We start from the raw sequence: 19,833 nt of genomic DNA on the forward strand, positions 1-19,833 counted from the left end.
GAGTCAGGGCTCCCCTCTTTCTCAAGCCTGCCTTTGGCTACTATAGTTAGCCTTCCCTGGGCCTCAGTTCCCTCATCTGAAAAATGGGCCAGTCACACCAGCTTCTTAGGGTTATCCTTAAGATAAACCGAGATAGTGAATGAAAAGCAATAAGACCAGTGCAGGAAACACAGCAGTCACTCCAAAAATGGGAGCTGTGATTATTGTCACTGTCATTTATGCTCTTATTTTTTGTTCAGTTCTACAAATGCAGGAAGTAAGTGCCAACTGTGTGCCAAGCATGATGTCCCACCCCCCCGCCACAAGGCCTGTAGAAAGTGATGACACAGTCCAATGTACTGCCCACCCTTATGGAGCCCACAGTTGATCACAGGGGGCACAGAGACCCCTCTGAGGGATGTCAGGATGGAACCAGGAGGACTTTCCGGAGGGATGAGGAAATACTGGGCAAGAGGAGGGCCTGGGACAGAGGCCTGTGCAGAGTTTGGTGTGGCCCTAGCTAGCATAAACAAGATCTGTAAGTGTACTGTGTTTGACTCCTCTCACATTTGAATATTCAAACATTGAGCACCTAGTATGTGCTGGAAGCTCTTCTCAGTGCTGGGAAAACAAGAGAACAATCCATACAGGAATCCCTGCCCTGGACAGACAGACCGATAACAAGATAAACAAGTAAAGTGCAGATTCTCTAGGAGGTGGTCATCTCTGTAGAACAATAACTCAGAGATGAGAGTGCTGGGGGGTGGCGGGGTCACTGTTTCCTGGGGTGGGCTAGGAAGGCCTCACTGAGAAGGTGGCATTTGAGCAAAAACTTTCTTAAAAGTTAGGTAAGGCAGTGAGCCGTGGCCATTTCTGAGAAAGGTAGGCTGAATTTTTAAAAATACAGCATTTGTTTTATCGGCTTGAGTCGGTTGCAGCTGCTAAGTTGATTCCATCTCCAGCACCAAGTTGAATGGTTGAGTTGCTGCTTCTGAAGACATGGTGGAGAGCAACCCTGAGGCAGCATTTGGTTCAAGTCAAGAACGATGGCGACCTTTATTTGCTTCCCTGGGGAATGAATAATTCCACATAAATTAAGCTTCCAAGAGAACAACTCTTTTTAAATCGTACCTTTGTTAATTGTGAGATGGGAAACCAGATGATCACACTTACTAGAGATGAGTGTAAAGTGTAAGTAGGCCCAGAGTGAGGAGCTGAGAAACTGAAAGTCACATGAAGCACATGAACTTTGGCCTCCATGTTTGATTCTTTGTTTAGAGCATTTGGATGCCCTTTCTTTCTAACCGAAATTGCCAGTTCTTGCTCAAGATAAGGAGTACTCTGGGTAGGTTTTCACCAGACCCAGGAGCAAATCCTGGAAGTGCACGTGACCCTGAGACCCGCATTCTTTTCGCAGGGACGCACTCCCTCCGCTACCACTACCTGGCGCTGTCAGAGCCAGGCCCCGGTCTTCCCCAGTTTCTGGCTGTAGGCTACGTGGACGACCACCCCTTCATTCGGTATGACAGCCGTGTGGGCAGGGCCGAGCCGCAGGCCAGGTGGATGGCACCAGTGGACGCCCAGTACTGGGAGACGGAGACCCAGAAGCAGAGGGCCTGGGCAGAGGTGCAGCAGGTGGAGACGTGGACGGTGATGGGCTACCGCAACCACACCAGCGGTGCGTGGGTGCCCCCCAACCGCCACCCCTTTCCACCTCCTTCCTTCACGCTCTGCGCGCTGAGCTTCCCGACCTGTCCACTAGGGGACAGTGGGTGCTGGGCTCGTTCCTGAGGAATGGCTTTTCCCAGTCTCTTTCCCCAATAGCCAAGCAGGGGCCACAAGAGCCTTCTGAATCACTTGCCGCTGCAGCAAGCAGCCCACGGCCATACAGCAAGCATCCACCGGAGCTGGGGGCCCATGATGCCCTCTCCTCAGCTACCAGGGTTCCAGACCCTAGCAGACCTCAGAGGTCTTTCCTGGCTTCCCCTTCCCCCTCCCCAAATGATTGAAATCACACGCATCCTGGCCTCAGACACCATCTGTGCCAGGCAGGGGAGGGAGGCTAGATGAACTTGAACTAGGCAGATTGCTCAAGATGGGATACAGAACCCGGTGAGGACCCCTGTTTTGCCCAGTGTCAGTGAGGGGTGAGGGGCGGGAACATTTCTCAGCCTCAGCCTCCTCGCAGCAATGGTGAGAGCATGTCCACTGCCAGGACTGCTGATGACACTGAATGAAGTGCCAGTGTGGAGCATAGCTCCATGCAGCACCCACCCACTCTGCGCCCAGACTCCCAAGTGACTAAAACCCTCAGGCCCCAGAGGCCCCAGAAGGACTAGACATAAAGGACCGAGACTAGGAAGGGCTGTGCATGAGCCCAGGGTCCTCTGGGATGAGCATCACCAGCCCCCAGTGGCGGTGGTAACAGCCAGATGCACCAGATTTTACATATTCCCATCTCTGCAACCATTGAGGGCATCTTACACCCATAAATAACTGAATTTTTTCCTTCTCAGTAGCACAGAAAATAATGATGTGTCTAATTATGAACTCGACTGTGCTTCCCACACGAGAGGCCTAACAGACTTCTCAGCCCTGGCTGCTCATAAAAGTTACCTGGGGAGCATTCTTTTAAAATACCCACTTCCGGCTACGGCCATGCTACCCTGAACAAACCTGATCCCATCTGATCTCGGAAGCTAAGCAGGTTCGGGCCTGGTTAGTACTTGGATGGGAGACCACTTAGGAAGACCAGGTGCTGAAGGCATAAAAAATAAAATAAAAATAAATGCCCACTCCCTGCCTCCACATTCAGAGGCCACTGTGGGTGGTGGGCTTCTGAGCCCTGCAGCCCCCCACTAATTGCGGCCTTCTTGCACGCAGGTATGCATAGCACTCAACGCATGTTTGGCTGTAATATCCAGGAGGATGGCCGCTCCAGCAGCTTCTGGCAGTTTGGATTCGATGGGCAGGACCACTTGTCACTGGACCTAGAGACTCTGAGCTGGGTATCAGCTGAGCCCATGGCTATGCGGACCAAGCGCTGGTGGGAGTTGGAGCGCTGCTACGCTGAATATGACAAGGCCTACCTGGAGGGCCTCTGCCTCACTTCTCTGCGCAGGTACCTGGAGCTGGGAGGCCAGCACCTGACCCGGAAAGGTAAGGCCCGACCTGTGGCAATGCAGAGTGTGGCCTCACACTCCCATTCTAAAGAGCTGTTCCATTTGACAGAGAAGCAGGGGAGGGGTGAGGGGGGCAGATTGTGTCTCCTGACCCAGATAAGCCCACTGGGGCCTGGAATGATAGCCAACCGGCAGAGCAGGAAGAGAGCTTCAGGCCTCTACTCCAGGTGAGATAGAGTGAGGGGTTCTGGAGTCCCCAGTGTGGTCGGGGGTGAGGGGGGGGGACCCTGTCTTGGCCTCATTTTCTTTATCTGTAGAGTGAGTGGGTTAAATTTGATGGCTCATAAAGTCCTCTTAGGGTTTAACGTCCAGTGGGTCTGCTCCTTGGGAAATGGCCCCAGGCCCCAGGAGCTTCCCTATCACTTCCTGAGCCACTGGAGACTACAGGGAAGCTGAGGCCCTTCGGCCTGTTCCTTCCACACACCTCTCATGCTCAGCATGCTCCCAGACTCCAGGTGCATTCTAAACTTCTGACTCTGGCCGACAGGGCTGGAGGTACATGGGCTGGAATGGACAGTAAGGAATGTGGGTGCTTGGGGGTGCCAAGGATGGAGTCCTCACAGGCTGCTGGGGGGTGGGGCTGGTCAGCACACCCAGCCCACCATGGTTGTCTGCTAATTCAATGGTGACATGTGAGTCAGCTGAGGTAATGGGGAAGATGTTCTTCAAAGGGGGAGGATAGGACAGATAATGTCAGGAAGAGAAGACGTGATTACAAGAGCAGAGCATGCTGGTTCAGAGCTCAGGCACTGGAGCCCAGCCTCCAGATCCACATTCTGGCTCCAGGACTTGCTGGCTGTGTGACCTTGGGCAGGTTACTTGCCTTCTCTGTGCCTCAGTTTCCTTATCAGTGTAATGAGAATGGTAATAATAATCCATGCTCCCCTACAGCACCATATTGATGTGTGTTCAATAAGTTTGCTGAACTCTCATCCAGCACCAAGTGTTGTCCCGCCTCCTTCGCCTGGTATATTAGGTGCTCCACAGAAACAGAACCAACGGATGTGTGTATGTGTGTGCATGTATACACACAGAGAGAGAACAGAGAAAGATGTGTTATAACGAATTGGCCCACATGATTATGGAGGTTTAGAAGTGCCAAGATGTGCAGTCAGCAAGCAGGAGACTCAGGAGAGCCAATGGCACAGGCTTGAGACCCAAGAGCTGATGTTTCCGTTTGAGTCTGAAGGCAAGAAAATACGGGGTCACAGTTCAAGGCAGTCAGGCAGGAAGAGTTCCCTCTTATCAGCCTTATTGTCCTATTCAGATCTTTAACTGATTGGGTGAGGCCCACCCACATGGGGAGAGCAATCTGCTTTACTGAGTCCACTGATTCAAACGTGAATCTTGCCCAGAAGCGCACACGTACACACACACACACGCGCACACACACACACACACACACACACACACACACACACACGTTGGCCAAATGCCTGGATACAACATGGCCCAGTAAGGTTGACATGTGAAAGGAACCTTCACACCTAGATTATATCATTCAGAACAACTCTGTGAGGAAGGAACGATGGCTCCCCATTAAGCACTAAGAGACAGAGAGTCAGGAGTCAGGCTGAGCTTTGAACTCAGGCTGTCCAGCTTCAGAGCCACACTTGTAACCATGCTCGTTGCAAAGTGATGAAAGGGACATTGTTCTTGCCTTCAGTAAACAACCTCTTATTAGACACATGCTGTGTGCAGGTAGTCACAGGGGAAGTATGTAAAGTCTGAGAAAACCCTAGGGTCTCTGTGGGAAGAAGGGGAGGTATCACTATGGGACACAAGAGCCCCACCCAGGACCTTCCTTGGAGGTGGGGGCAGGAAGTCACATCCTCCCATGGGAATTCCCAGGACAGTGCTGCTTTGGAACAGTTGGCAGTGGGTCATCCCTGCCTCCAGTGTTGGTTGAGTGTCTCTCAACCAACTCCTCCCTGTCCTCCACCATGGAAGATGCTAGAGACTGGGATCAAGCATGAGGGATGGGCAGAGAGCAGTCACTCACCAGCCATCCTCCATCCACCTCTCTCTGCAGAGCCACCCACAGTGTATGTGACAAGGCACTCGACCGAGGACAGGGGCACCACGCTGAGGTGCTGGGCCCTGGGTTTCTACCCACGGGATATCTCGCTGAGGTGGTGGCTGGGTGAGGAGGAGCTGGCCCTGGAGACTGAGCACGTGGAGACACGCCCCAGTGGGGATGGCACCTACCAGATGTGGGCGGCTGTGCGGGTGCCAGCTGGGGAGGAAGCCGGGTACACCTGCCACGTGCAGCACTCTGGCCTGAACCACACACTCACTGTGGCCTGGGGTAAGGAGCTGGGCTTGGCTGGGAGGGGGCAAGGAGGGTGGGGAGGGTCCCGGGGCTCCAGAGATAATCCCATGCTCTGCTCCCTTTTCTCTGCCTTCCTTAGAACCGCCCTCTCGTCATGGACTCACTGCCATGGTTATCTCCTCTATCCTGCTCTTGCTGGCAGTTGGAGTTGTGATTTTGACCAAAAGATTCCTTCAAGGTAGGTGGAGAAGAAACAGTGGGAGGCCCTGAGACTGGTCCGGCCCAACAGGGAGGAACGCTCTACTCCCATCTCTTTGGCTACAACTGTTACTTTCTGGGGAGCAGCAGCTACTGCACAGAGCCATAGGGCCCTGCTGTCCTCACAGCTAAAGGGCACCACTGGGCCGGACCTCAGAAAGGGCCCGGAGAGGGAGAGAGAAGGTGGGGATCCAGGGCCTCAACTCTGCCCCACTCCTACCCGTCTCTTGTTTTCTTCTTTATCCCCACAGCGAGGAATAAAGAGTCTTACAAGCAAGCCCCAGGTGACTATGGGACAGGTGGGGAGAGGAAGCCCCAGGTGTCCCCAAGCATAGCTGAGGGGCCTTAGAACTGAAGATGGAGGTGGGGCACTGGGGCGGGTGGGTGCTTCCCCTGTCTTCAGCCTGATCTCAGCCTCTGCCCCTTTCCTCAGTCCTGAAGCCAGATAGAGGGGGCAGGGGCACACCTGGGAGCCACCACTGGGGTTTGGTGGGGGCCAGGAGCCGGCATGGATCACCTTCCTCTTTCCTCCCCATAGATGGAGAGGAGCCCCCATAATTCCCAGAGGCCAGCAAGAGCAGGGGCTGCTCAGGTCCTCTGCTGACAGAAGTTCACCATCACAGACCAAGGAGGTGTTCTGGGGGGTTTGGGGGGACCACCCTGCCCTGAAACTGAGCCCTCCACACCCCCATCAACCTCATTACAAGTGATCTGCACCACTAGGATGGCTTGTCATCTTCCTGAAGTCCTTTCAAAATGTTTCCTGTTCAGGGGTTTGGGAGGAGGGCAGTAATCATCCTTCAGATCTTTCACACTTGACAGTTTGCAGACTGATTTCCTGTTAAGTGTTAAGTCCCACTGGAGCCTCTCAGGCACCCTGTGGCAATGTTATTCTCACCCCCACTTTCCCAGTTCAGGGAGTTATGGGGGCAGCATCCTGCATCCATCTGCGAGCATGGAGAAGAAATGGCTGAGTGCCTGCCTCTGTATAAGTGTGTTCTTGTATGCACCTGTGATCCCCTTTTGTAAAGATTAGAGTGTTCGAGGGTGTGTGTGATATGTGTGGGTATGTGTGGTGTGAGGATGTGTACGTGAGAGTGAAGGGGTATGTGGGTGAAAGTGGGTGTGTGAATGTGTGGGTGAGGGTGAGAGTGGGTGTGTGGGGGTGGGTGTCTGTATCTGAGGAGGCGCTCGGAGGGACAGGTGCCCAGGGGGCTGTTAGGAAGCTACGAAACAACGGGGCCTCTATATTCCTTCCTGTCCTTTTGAATGATTTGAATTTATACAGTAAGCACATTACTTTTACAGTAGGAAACAGAACATTTTTGCTTTGTCCTGCGGAAATGGTGTTATGGGTGTGTCTGACAAGGCCCAGCCTCACGTCAGAATCTCAGCGAAACTGAGTCTCCTTTGTGAACAAGGATCTCTCTGGGTCCACATGCCTTTGTTTTTTTAGCAAAAAGTTCCAATCTCATGGCCACCTGGTGTGCAGGGGGCTGGGAGTGCTCCACTGTCATAAAGGACACAAAGCCAGGCCCCTCCAGGGGGACCCTCTCCTTCAGCTGACCACAAGACCTGACGGAGCCTTCCGTAGAGACTTCTGAAACCTCTGCATCTGCAGTCCTAGGAGGCCCAGAGCCCTAGAAAAAGATCCAGCCTGCCCTGCTTCCTACAGGGTCTCGGTGTGCAGAAGAAGCCTGAAACCATCAGACTGTACCAAGGATGTGTCCTAAATGTCTGTCTGTCCCCATAATGCCATCACGTTCCACATGTGGGACCATGTACTGAGCAGGGTTCTAAGCACTTTATGTGTGCTAAGCTCTTTGGTACTCTTAGCACACCTGTACTCCAGGTGAGGAAACTGAGGCCCAGGGTCCCATGGCTGGTTCATGCCACAGCCGGGACATGAGGTCAGGCACTTCACCACTGCACCTCAGTGACAACTGTGCCGTTCTGTAAAGGAGGAAGTAAGTACAGGTCTGTGACTCCTTACCTGCAATTCTGAAAGCCAGAACACCTCCACAAGCTCGAAGTTTCTTCCTAACTTTGGCATCAAAACCTGACCTCAAGCGAGGCTCTCCGTACTCTATTTACTTCCTCTAGTGTGCCTTTCACAATTCTCCACAAGAATACTAATGTATTTGATTATGGGGTGTCACCCCTGACCCCCTGGGAGTGTTATGCAATATTCAGCATCTATACTTGGATACCTTTCTCTTTTTATCTTGGTATCTTTCTGAAGCCCAAAGAATTCTAAATTCTGAAATATCTGGCCCCAAGGGTTTCAGGTAAGGGATTGTGGACTTGTATTAATAAGGTTTTACGGTAATAAATCTGTGTATTTTTTACAGTCATCTGGATGTATGATGAGATGAAGGGCGTTGGGCCCCCACTGATGGGGGGTTGCGAGGGCCTGGGGAAGGGTGGGGCCGAGGGTATTTGGGGAGTAGTAGATTGGAGGAGGTTCCCGGCAGTCTCAGTTTGAATTTGTACAGCAATGTCACCTTTCTGTTGCCCCACCCACCCAAGACTTTAGGCTCCTCTACGACCCACAGACCCACCCTCCCTCACCCCACCAGCTTTAGTCCTGCTCAGGCAAGCACAGACCTTAGACTGGTGGCTTGCATGGCTCTGATTATTGCGGGGGGTTGTAAGCTCGGAGCCCTCCACAGAGGGGCTGTCTTCTGTAAGGGTGAGCCCTGGGCAGAACGGGCTGAAAGTTCGTGTCCAGTTCTGCAGATCAGGAAAAAGGGCCCAGAGGCCATGGATGGTATAGTTCCTTCATGGTCCCTATAGGATAGCGGCAGGGTCCTGCCCACTTGCCACCCACTCTTCTGAGTGGCCTCATTGGTTACTTGGTTTAAAAACTGACTGAGGGCAAGGGTCATGCTGTCCACATCTGTCCTGGACATCCATATACAAACCCTTGTCTTTTGTACCTCATTGCCTTCTGCTTGCTTTCTTCACCCTCCTCCAATATGGCTTCCTACAACATGACATCTGCAAGGGAACCTGGGGCTCCAGGGAGCAGGGGGCTGGTAGACAGAAGTGTCCCGAGGAGAGATGTCGATGTAGAATATCCAAACCTGTAGAGAATTTTTATGAGTTTATTTGAGCCAAACTGACAATTATCTGGAAGCAAGATCTCAATGCTCGAGAATGACACTTTTGCAGCTTCTTTTATGCATTTGGAATTAAGGAGAGAAGTAAGGAAAATGACATGAAACGGGAGGAAGCAAGGTATAGAATTAATTAACAAGATTATGTGCTCCCTTGAGGGTGGTTATGCCTCCAAGGGGTCTGCAAAAGAGGATTACTCTGGGATCAAAGGCGAGTTAATCTAGATGCATAGAAACAATGGACAGGGCTTGCTTAAGGCAAAGGTAAGCCTTTTACTAAAGAAGTTATATGCCTGGGGCATGTGTGACCACCCACCATGACCTGCCCAGGTAGGAATTAATGATCAGATCACCCTGTAAGGTTACCTTCCATAGAACCCATTTTTCATCCACAGAGGGGACACTTCTATACTGCCCCCCAAGACTTGGGGGGCCTTCTTCCCCTTTCCTGAGTCTTACTAAGCCCCTGCTGGAGCAGCCCCAACTCCGACTTTATATACTAGACAGAATCTACTGGCTTTCCAGCTGCCACAAGCACTGCCACCCTGACCTTCAGAAGTGTCTGCTCTGAAACTGGATTATGAGATCCTTGGCAATGGGGCAGCACTTCAACTTTTTAAAAAATCATATTTCCCTTAGAGGCTAGTTTAGTGTCTTGCCCATAGGACCATAAACCAGAAATAAAGGGAGCCTAGAGTATCCATACAAGTCCCTGATAATATGACATACTCACTGCTTCATCATGCTGCCCCCTCCACTGCGGTCCTGTGAGAGTCCTTCCCATCAGGTGTGCGCTGTGAGCTCTCTCCAGTGCACACCTCTCTACCTTCCACCCACACTCCTGGCACATATTGCCCTAAGTCTGGTGTACCTGCAAAACCTAAGGCGAGGAAACATGATTCAACCAGCACCCACAGCCAGATAGGAGGTGAACCCAGGGGTCCCGAGTCTAATACCATAGAGGGATGAACAGGCCCAGAAAGCATGGTGGTGCCCAACCCAGGCCTTGCTCCCACTCCATTTTTGTTTCCTGAGTAGAAATGGCTAGTCAGTCATCTCTGCTAAAGATGGGGGCTCTAGGCCTACCTGGACCAGCCCGGATGCCTGCCTCTCACCTGGGTTCCTTCCTCAGCCACTCCTGTCAGGAGAGAAGGGACGGGCAAAGGCAGAGGACATTCATCTTAGCCTTCGCTGTTCCCCTGGATGCCCCCAATAGCCAACACAGTCTCAAGTGGACAAAGGCAGTGGGGCAAATGAGAAGGGCCCCAGGAGCCCTTTGAAACAGAAGAGGGGCCTGCGAATCCAACAGGGGCTTTCCTCTCAAATCTCAGCCCCCACTTGCCTGGGAAAGAAATCTTCCCACCCAGCAGGGCACTGACTTTGTGTCCTGGGTACTGGTCCCCTCCTTCAGCCCAGACTGGGCGGACCCTGGCTCAGAACTAGAATCTCTACGTGCCCTCCACCCCTCACCACCACCCCCGCTCAAGAGGGCAGGATATCTTCCCATGGGTGGAGTGCTAAGCCAGACTTCTAGTCCTAAAGCCACCCTGATAACCTATCCCCCGACCTCTGCCATTGACATATATCTCACCTGCTGACCACCCTGGAGTATGGTCAACTTTTTTCAGGACCCCATACTCAGAGCCAAATTTTCTGGCTGCTTTGTGATTATGACTGAATGGATTAATTTATTAGTGGACAATAATGACTTGTGGGTATTCAATGAATAATATTAGACTCCATACCCACCAGAAGGCAAGGTTTTCTTACAAGCCACCTTTAGTGCAGCCTCACTCCCTGCATTTATCTACAGTTCCCACACCTGCCCTCCCTGAGGTCTCCTGGAACTCTCCAGAGTTCATGTTCAGCTGCCCTCCTGGAAGCCCTTTTAGACATTTCTGCTCTGAGGTCTCACGGCACCCATACTTGTGTCTCCAGGGTGCCATGATGAATAACACAGGGCATGCCCAGGCTGGCCACCGGAGGAGTGACAAAGGCCAGCAGGAAGGCTTAGCCTTTTTTTTTTTTTTTTTACCTCTAACATCCCAGAGAAGCTCACAGACCAAGATGGAAGCAGAAGAGTAACTGAGGGCACAGGCTGTATCACCTGTGTCTTTTTAGCTTCTTGTTACCCTTGAACTGAATCATAAGATCTGGAATAGAGATACATGAAATATTAGTGAGGCTGTGCTGAAATCCCTCTTCCCCTGGCAGTGGCTAGGGAGTATGGGTAGGCCGCAGGCTTCAAGGTGGCTCTGCCATCCAGGAACTAGCCTGGCCCTGCCTGGCCTAAATCAGGTGGGGATGGGAGGAGGAGGGGCCCAGAGCTGGTCCCCTCAGGGATTCTCCAGAGGGTCCTAAAGCACACAGCCTCCTGCTCTTTCCTGCCTTTGCACCAGGGGTGAGGATGCAGGGGGTCCTGTCCTAACTCCCCTGTCCCCCATCCAGCTTCCATCCTTCTGAACGGGAAGTGAGATGAAAAAAAGCCAAGCATAAAAGCATGCACTGTATGACTCCGAACATCCTACTGTATGATTTCATTTCTAGGAAGTTCACCAACAGACAAAACTGATGCCCAGCTAAAGTTAGGATAGTGGTTACCTGGGGGTGGGGAATAAGTGAAGGTGACCTGGGATTTCTGGGGGTGGTCCATTTCTTGTTCTGGATGTCCAGTTTGAAAAATTATTGGAGCTGGAAATTTATGATTTGTACATTTCTGTGTGGATGTTACATTTCAAGCACAGCAGAGACAGAACCACCAATATTCCTAGAGCCTGTAAGAGAGAGACCAGCCAAAAACCCACAATCAGACCTGAGGCTGACCCACTGGTCACCCTTACCCTGTCCAGCCAGGACCTCCAGACTCTGATTGTGGGGAGGGAGTGCCAGGGATGGGAGAAGAACCCAGTCTTGAACCCAGAGGGGAGACACAAGCCAGAACTATAACATCAGAAGGCACTCTGGAGGTCCTCTTTGCTAGCCTTTTAGCCCAAGGGTCAGTAAACCCTTGGGCTAAAAAGCATCAGTTATAAATATTTCAGACTATTCTGGCCACATATAGTTTCTGTCTACATAGTTATCTCTGTTTTCTTTTTTTAACCACTCCTTCTAAATTTAAAAACCATTCTTAGCTCTTGGGCCTTACAAAAAGAAACCAAGAGCCAGATTTGTCAGCCCCTGTGCGACCTGGCCCATGCTAGGCCACCTCTCTGGTACCTCTGACAAATGGTCCCCAGTGTCTGTGTAACAGGGATTACCTCCTCACCAGGAGCTGGCATTTAATCGTCTGCAGTTGAACTCTTGTGTCGGCTTCGTCAGCCTAAAAAGGCTGCCATGAGTTCCCCTGGATACATTTTCTGAGATCAGTCCTGAGAAAAATGCCCTAGCAGCCACCACTGTCGCTGAGTCCTAGCCCCTGACTGCCCTCCACTGCTACCCTTTTCCTGGTGCCCCTGGGACAGTGACACCTGAGGGCTTGTGTGTGCGAGCTGGGTTCCGGAGAAAGCTAGTAGTCCTCCTGCAAATAGGAGAGTGTGCTCGGTTGCTGGGGGTTGTGCGGATTGCAAGAGAGCTTAAATCCAAGCCTCCCATATATCCTGGAAAAGATCAGCTAAGTTTCAAAACATGATGGAATCTGAATAAAGGCCCTCTCCCAGCTGCCACTTGGGTTTGAAGAGAGGTACTTTAGAGAAGAAAGGAAGATAAAAGAAAATAGGTGTTGAACTTTACAGATCCTCATTCACTTAGGCATTCTTGAGAATGCGTGTCCATTCTATGTTCCTGGAGATCCCACCAGTTCCTTCATGATGCTCCTTCTAGCCTTCTCTCACCATCTTCTCCCACTTGCGCCCCCTTGCTCTTTCCTTCAGCTGTCCTCCCCACCTGGGCTCAGCTCCGCTGGGATAGGCAGGGACTTGATTTTTGAGCAGCCCCCTCTTCCCTCCATCTGCTCTCCAGCTCATTCCCCCACCCCCTTTCCGTGTGTGGGGTAGAACCTGCAGAGATGAAGAAACAGTCCCATCTGGAAGCTCAGTTCCAGTTTTTGTTGCTCAGATCTCCCCTACCCCATCCCGTGGCCTCTCAGGCTCTGCCATGACCTCCAAGGAGGCTCCCAGCTTGTATACTGGGAATCTACTTGTTAATTCCATAACAAATAACATCGCCAATAGGTGTCCCATCTTAGACAGCTCAGACCTGGGTTTCAACTCCCACCCCCTCTAGATATAAGGCTCTCAGAACCACTAGGATTACACGTGGTAGGCTATTTTTCACCACAGGATCCCAATCACTTGACCCTATTCTGAGTGAGAGAGAACAGGAGATAGGGGAGAGTTTCTTCCAAGCCCATCTACTATGGGACAGGAATATTGTGGCAGGTGATGAGAATACAAAGATAACCCCAGTGGGCACTGTTCCAATCACTTTACAGATGTCAATCCAACTTCACAACAACCCATGACAGGTGTGCTACTATCACCATTATTTTGCAGATAGGAAACTGCTGCACAGAGATGTTAAGAAACTAATTCAAGGTCACAAAGAGGGTAATTGAGAGTTGGGATCCTAACATAGCCTGGCGCCAGCCTCAGGAAAGAGTCTCCTTCAAGAGATTATGCCTGGGAAGAGACCTGAAATATAATTAGGAATTATGTCTGGGTGAGGCCGAGACCAGAGCCTTCTGGGTGGGAGCACGTGTCTAAAGATATAGAGGAAACAGCCTGGCGTGAGCGTGTCAGATTTTCATTTCAGATGGATGGTTCTGGTGGTTGCAGAATGGATGGAAATGAGGAAGGTGACGGGGTCAGATCTAAGATGGCAGGCACAGGGAAGGAGAAAACGGATTTGAGAAAATAAAAATCAGCAGGACTTGGCTCATTTACTTACTCAGCAGATATGTAGGGAGCATTCACTGTATGCTCAGCACTTACGACAAAGGACGTGTGTGTACGATGTGGGATGGCATATTTACCGCCCTTGCTTGGTGGAACTTACGGTTCATATGCAGGCCCAACTCACTGTATGCTCAGCACTTATGACAAAGGACGTGTGTACAATGTGGGATGGCATATTTACCGCCCCTGCTTGGTGGAACTTACGGTTCATATGCAGGCCCAGTGAGGGAGAGTAAGGGTTCCAGGGTGCATCGAAGGTTCCACTAGGTCAGGTCATGTTCCTCAGACCAAGGACCAATTAGTGAAGGGTGCCATCACTCCACTGGGTCTTGAACAGCATTTTACTTAAGAAAAATGGACCATATCACGGTGCCTGGAATGCCATAAGAGAAAGAACAATTTCAAGAAATTTTGTTTGTTACATACGTGCAAATCTGTATAGGATTAATATGTGCAATGTACTTCTTACTGAGGGTCAAGTAAAAATAGAAAAAAACAAACCTTGTAAAACCTTCCTGAAGGATGACCACACATCTACAACTCTGTACTCTTTGAAGGGACTGATCATGTCTCACTTTTTTTTTTTGGTTGATGTTCCTATAACATGGATAGACGAAAGTGGGTGGATAAATGGATGGACGAATCATAAGATGAATGGATGGAATAACAAAAAATCGACGGGTAATTGGGTAGGTGGATGGATGAATACATGCATGCATGGATAGGTGAATGGATAGTGAATGGAAGGATTATGGAGGGAGGGAGGTGACAATATCTACAGGAGAAGTTGATGTAGGGCATGCCGAGTCTGAGGTGTCTGAGGGGTCGCAAGACAGTGGAGATGAACACAGAAGTTAAGGTCATGGGAGACATCGGGGTTAAGACACGGAGGCTCTGCAGACAGCAAAGGGTACATTGGTTTGAAGAGGAAAGTTGGAGGCACACAAGTTCTCACGCAAGAGCCTTTGACTTCACGTCCACTCCGTACCACCGCGAGCAGAACCCTTCCTGGTTCTGAAGACACCGACCCCAAGAGCGGCCGCCACAAAGCCAAAGTCCTCCGTACCACAAAGACCTCTGGCTAGAAGGGGCGGAAGTGCACCGGAGCCCGGCCGCCGCACTCACTGCTCTTTTGGGTCCGTTTCTGAGTACCCATCTGTGCCTGGATGGTTAGAGCGCGGTTAATGCCGCTCAATGACTTAATTGATTCCCTTTTCGCTTGTTCTTACCAGGAAGCCTGTCTTATCTGGGGCAGCTGGATGGGCGCAGAGGCTCCCGACTGGCTTGGCACCTGGCGGTGGGGGGTGGGGGTGGGGACCATAGAGATGTAGTCCTCCGTCGGCCTAGACCGCACCCTCCCGAGTGTGGGTTAGCGCGCTCACGTTATCTTCGGTTGCCTGGGGCCGGGTGAGCGAAGCCGGCTCCTGAGGGCCGCGGGTCGTGCAAACGCGAGGGAGGTGAAGAAACGTGGCAGGACCTGGATTTGCACGCCGAGCCTCGAAGAGAAGACTGCAGCCTGGTTCTTCCCCCGCTGCCCTCGAAGGGCGGCTGTGAATCCGGACCCAGGGCCTTCGCGCCTTGAGGTGAGAAGATCCTGAGAGTGGGGAGCAAGTCTTCTCTGTAGGCCTGAGGGGGAAGATCGGGGTTGTGGAGTCTTGGGTCACCACGTCCCCCGCTCCTCAGCTTCGAGCTGACGCATCCACAACTGCCTACGGCATATTACGATGGCTGGCAATGCCTCTACTCTCAATCCTGTGCAGACCCTTCAGGAAGAAGCGGTGTGCACCACCTGCCTGGATTACTTCAAGGATTCCGTGTCAGTTGGCTGCGAGCACAACTTCTGCCTGGGGTGTGTGACCCAGCTGTGAGGTTAAAGACGAGGAAGGTAAATGGGAGGACAACGGCGACGAGGCGATGGGGGCCATCAGTGGATGGTACAACTCTATTCGAGGTTTTGTACCAGGGGAATGCTAACGAGTTGTTCGAGGGCCAAGAGGATGATGAACACAGTCGGTGACGGTGGCATAAAAAATCTGGACAACATGGACTATGTGTGGCACCTGGAGGGAGAAGAGGAAGATCGGGACTATTACCTGGGAGGTTTGAGACACGACCTGAGAATTGACGTCTACCCGCAAGAGACACTGGCAGAATACCATGAGGATGACGAAGAGCTGTACCTGCCTCCTTCCGCCCCGCCACTCCCCACAGTTCACCTGCCCCCAGAGCCGAAAGAGCTTCACATGTCTCAGCTTTCGTTTCAACTTGTAGCTGGCCAACATGGTCCAGATAATTCACCACTCCTCATGGAGGGAACTGGGGAATGATCAGGGCATCTGGTCCAAACACCAGGAAGCCCTGAAACTTCTGCGAGGTGGACAGAGGCCATCTGTGTGATGTGCCGAGAATCCAAGAGCCACAAAACATCGCAGCTTGGTGCCACTGCAGGAGGTAGTGCAGGAGTACAAGGTGAGAGGCCTAATTCCCAAGTAAGTTGGGTGTTTGAAAGGAGTGGAGAGGAAACCAGGGGAGCTGGGAAAGGTAGGTACTTACTAGTTAAAACTCTTTTTGGGGAAAGATGGGTGGGTAAAGTGGAGATGGGCATATTTGGACAAAGGAGACAGTGGCTGAGGTCAGTTGGCTTCCCCAGAGGAAGCTGAACAAAGACGAGACAGTCACCAGTAACTGACCACTGTTGTCATTCCTTTTCAATCTACCTAAGTATAAAGGGTATAGGTGACAGATCCCTAGTACTTATTTCCCTCTGATGTGAGTCCTGAGTCTATACCTGACCAAGCCTCCAGGACCTTTAACAGAGGAATGGAAAACCATAGTCCTTGTAGATAGTAGACATTTGGGACCTCAGAGCACAAGCAGTGTCAAAACAAGATAGGTGCTGGTAAACTGAAATGCCAGGTGTGAGTCCTAGATTAGTAGAGCAACTGGCCACACCCCAATACCAAAGTTTGGGGTTGTTTCCCCACCTTCAGTGTAGATTCCACTTTCCCTGTAGAGAAAGGCAGAGACCATAAACATTTTTGATGGTTTAGAATAAACCTCATGTGCTGATCACTTTGCAGTGGAAGGAGTGAGGGATTTAGGATCAGATGGCCTGGCTCTGCCACGTACTGTCTAATCTTGAGCAGGTTTCAACTTTTCAACTTTACTTTTTCCCTGGGCTTGTTAAGATTAAAAGAGATCATGCATGTGGAAGTATTTTATAAACCACAAGGCACTAAACAGATATTTGCTTTTTTATGTGACTTTCCTCTACTTTGTCTTCTTTGGGTTTTGATTTGGTTAATGCCTTGCTTTCTAGTTCCGAACATTAGAGAATTGTCTCAATGACAGTCAGCATGAATACTGTCATCTTTACCAGTCTCCTAGGTGGACTGCTAGGTGACTCCTAGCAGTACCCAAGGAAGGAGAGGTTGTCTCCAGGCCCAGAAAAGTCTTAACCTGAGTATTCAATAGCAGCTGCTCACATCTCAGTAGTGCTTTACAGTTTATAAAATATATTTCCTCATGTTTGCCTACAGCAGTGATGTTCAAACTGTGGATTTTGCCCAATTCATGGGTCTTAAAATAAATGGATCATGCCTAGCATTATTTTAAAATGAAATAGAATAGAAAATATCAGAGTGCATGGGGCATAGAAAGGGTAAGTATTGTTTTATGAAACTTATATGTACACATGTATACTCTGTCTCAAAGTAAAATGTATTGCTTACTCTGGGTTGCATTCAAATCACAAACAACACTGTCCTATAGGCATCATATATTAGATATTATCATCATCCTCCCCAACCCCCCATTTTACAATAACTTGGTAAGTGCACAGTTAAGACACAAATCTTAACTACAAATCACAGCTAATTCCATCATACTAATCTGACTTTAAGTACAAACCCAAGCACCAGGCTTTCCCTCAGGGTAATAATTAAGTTTGCCTACGGAAGAAACTATGTTCTATACTTCTGGGTTTTAGTACACTGAAGCTGAGGAAAGGAGGTAACCTTTCATTGCTCTGCTGGAATTTTCTGGGAAGGAATTGAAACCACAATTTTAATTGAACGTGAGTTGAAACAAGAGAAAAGACAGTCTTTTCAACTGAGAAGGCCAGACGACACTCATTTGAAACCTGGAACGTTATCTTTAAACTGATGGTAATTGACATATTCTTTCATTCCTTATACAGTGCATAGTTTTATCCCTTCCTCTCATGGATGAACGCATATTACAGTAGCATGATTTAGAGTTTTACGGAACAAAACTCATGATAACATTATAAGGAACTATTTTGTATGATGATTTATTTAATGTGTTACACATTGCACAGTTCTGGTTACAGTTTCTCTCGTTACATACTAATTCAACACAAATCTTTTATCTACTTTGGAGTGATCAAGCTTTTTAGTTTCAGGGGCAATGGGCAGGGAGTCATGACGCATCAGTGATTTTTAGGAATAGGAGATAAAAGTATTTCCCCTCCGTCCACAAATTATATCAGCATTTCAGGGTATGGGGAGTGGTAGTTTATAATATCATATTTACTGTTATAAAGTTAGAAAAAGTTACTTTCTAAGTGGGAAAGAACTCCTTGGCTAGTGGGAATAGAGATAGAGCAAGAAGCATTCAGCGTAAGGCCTATAATTAGTGAGGCGTATGACAGGTTGGGTAGCCACAGGAGATAGTCATTGTGGTATGGTGCCATTTATACTGCTATTTCTATCGCATATCCAGGACAGTTCTGTTGTTTTGAGGTCAGTGTTCTTTTTAAGTTTAATTTTGTATGAGAAGCTTTTTAGCCCTGAAAAGCTTACTTATTTACATCTTCCATTTTGTCTATCCCATGAGTTAGAGTTTGTCTTGACTCTTCAAGCTAGAATCAGATTATGAAAGTGAAATCATTTAGATTTTACCAAGGGCACCATTAAATGGTGTCAGGTTTTGGGCAGCAAATGGGTGTATAAAAAGAAAATGAAAAAAGATTTCACTTACTGGAGCTCAGGCATAACTGGATGCCTGGATGGCCGTGCACCCCGCTGCCACCAATAAAATAATCACTCTGCAGGAGGGATCAGATGCTTCCATCATCAGTACTCCCTGTTTTTGTTTTCTCCTTGAAGACAGATTGGACAGTATTGGAATATTAAAAGGAATCTTTGAAGGCCAGGGAAGCTTAGTATTAAATAGCTCTTTTAATTGCAAACGAGAAAAAAATGGAGAAATTGGTGAAACCCTGCATTCCGAATGCTGCCACAACTTTGAGAGGAAACTGAGGAATCCCAGAATTTCTTCGCCTACTTCTGCAGTCTTAACTATGAACTGATGACTGAGAATATCAATCTTCAGGTGTTAAAAAAATCAGCTCATCTTTCTGTGCTATTGGCTGAGATGAATCTACTGAAGAAAATTGTGCTTTGCTTATGATCACAATTAGGCTTTAAAAATTGAGGATGTGTTTTCACAAGCCTAGAATTTGACCACGAAAGAATATTTTTGAAGCTGTATCAAATGAACTGAATTGGGGGAGGAATTATAGGAGTATATGTTGATGGTGCTACAGCAATGGCATGTTTTAGATATGAATTTTTGGCAAAAACTGAAGAAAATTGGCATTCAAGATGTACTACAGCAGTCACCACCAACCATCAACTTCTAGCAGTCTGCCCATAGTCTACTGGGAATCTTCAGCCTTGCTGTCAGCATAACTATTGTGAAAAACAGTACATTAGATCTCAGTTTGCCTTGGTTTTTGAAGATTGAATGCTGTTCAGAGAGATTGAGGTTCCTTGATTGTCAAAGAACTGTATTCAGCTGAATTTATGGATAGAACTGATTTTGGAACACCAATGAAAAAGCTTAGTTCAACAATTCAAAAATTAAAACTTTGAGCGGAATTTAACGCATTGAAGCTTAAAATACACTGACCCTGAAATATCAAGGGGCAAACACCAACATCACTGCTCATATGAACTACTTTAAGCAAAACTTGCCAAAAATCCAGCTGCAGATAGCAAACCAAACTCATTTTTTAAAAATTTATTTTCTTGCTCAATCTTTTGAGGACCAGATTCATGAATATTATTTCAAGAAAAAAAATGAAATATCCAAACTATTTTGGGTGA

General features: G+C 49.2%; 2 protein-coding genes, 1 long non-coding RNA gene and 1 pseudogene across 7 annotated transcripts in view; 3 read left to right on the forward strand and 1 right to left on the reverse strand.

Moving 5' to 3' along the window:
* LOC102887544 (BOLA class I histocompatibility antigen, alpha chain BL3-7) overlaps nt 1-8,045 on the forward strand; it is a 16,474-nt gene extending 8,429 nt beyond the window's left edge. For 2 of the 5 annotated variants that reach the window (XM_025040662.1, XM_025040665.1), the window contains exons 3-8: nt 1,397-1,657; nt 2,863-3,138; nt 5,194-5,469; nt 5,573-5,671; nt 5,943-5,990; nt 6,230-8,045. In XM_025040662.1, coding sequence (XP_024896430.1) covers nt 1,397-1,657; nt 2,863-3,138; nt 5,194-5,469; nt 5,573-5,671; nt 5,943-5,990; nt 6,230-6,249 — 980 coding nt within the window. In that variant the 3' untranslated portion in view covers nt 6,250-8,045. Of the gene's footprint in view, nt 1-14; nt 518-1,396; nt 1,658-2,862; nt 3,139-5,193; nt 5,470-5,572; nt 5,672-5,942; nt 5,991-6,229 lie in introns of those variants that run through there. The other 3 variants (XM_025040664.1, XM_006923229.3, XM_025040663.1) reach the window with 3 other exon arrangements.
* LOC112472094 lies at nt 2,628-2,746 on the forward strand (annotated as a pseudogene).
* A 117-nt stretch (nt 8,046-8,162) lies between the features above and the next one.
* LOC112471923 lies at nt 8,163-13,819 on the reverse strand. Its single transcript, XR_003043466.1, has 4 exons — nt 13,803-13,819; nt 11,412-11,584; nt 10,846-10,963; nt 8,163-9,948 (listed from the first exon to the last, which is right to left on the reverse strand). It is a non-coding gene; the product is annotated as an uncharacterized LOC112471923 (long non-coding RNA).
* An 885-nt stretch (nt 13,820-14,704) lies between these two features.
* LOC107196489 (tripartite motif-containing protein 52) lies at nt 14,705-18,694 on the forward strand. Its single transcript, XM_015598006.2, is given in 8 exon segments — nt 14,705-15,566; nt 15,568-15,648; nt 15,650-15,706; nt 15,708-15,908; nt 15,910-16,065; nt 16,067-16,081; nt 16,083-16,122; nt 16,124-18,694. Coding segments are annotated over 8 exon segments (762 nt in total). The 5' UTR covers nt 14,705-15,426; the 3' UTR covers nt 16,196-18,694.
* The last annotated feature ends 1,139 nt before the right edge of the window (nt 18,695-19,833 follow it).

The sequence above is a fragment of the Pteropus alecto genome, unplaced genomic scaffold (genome assembly GCF_000325575.1).
Source record: "Pteropus alecto unplaced genomic scaffold, ASM32557v1 scaffold78, whole genome shotgun sequence".
In the NCBI taxonomy this organism is placed as follows: Eukaryota; Metazoa; Chordata; class Mammalia; order Chiroptera; family Pteropodidae; genus Pteropus; species Pteropus alecto.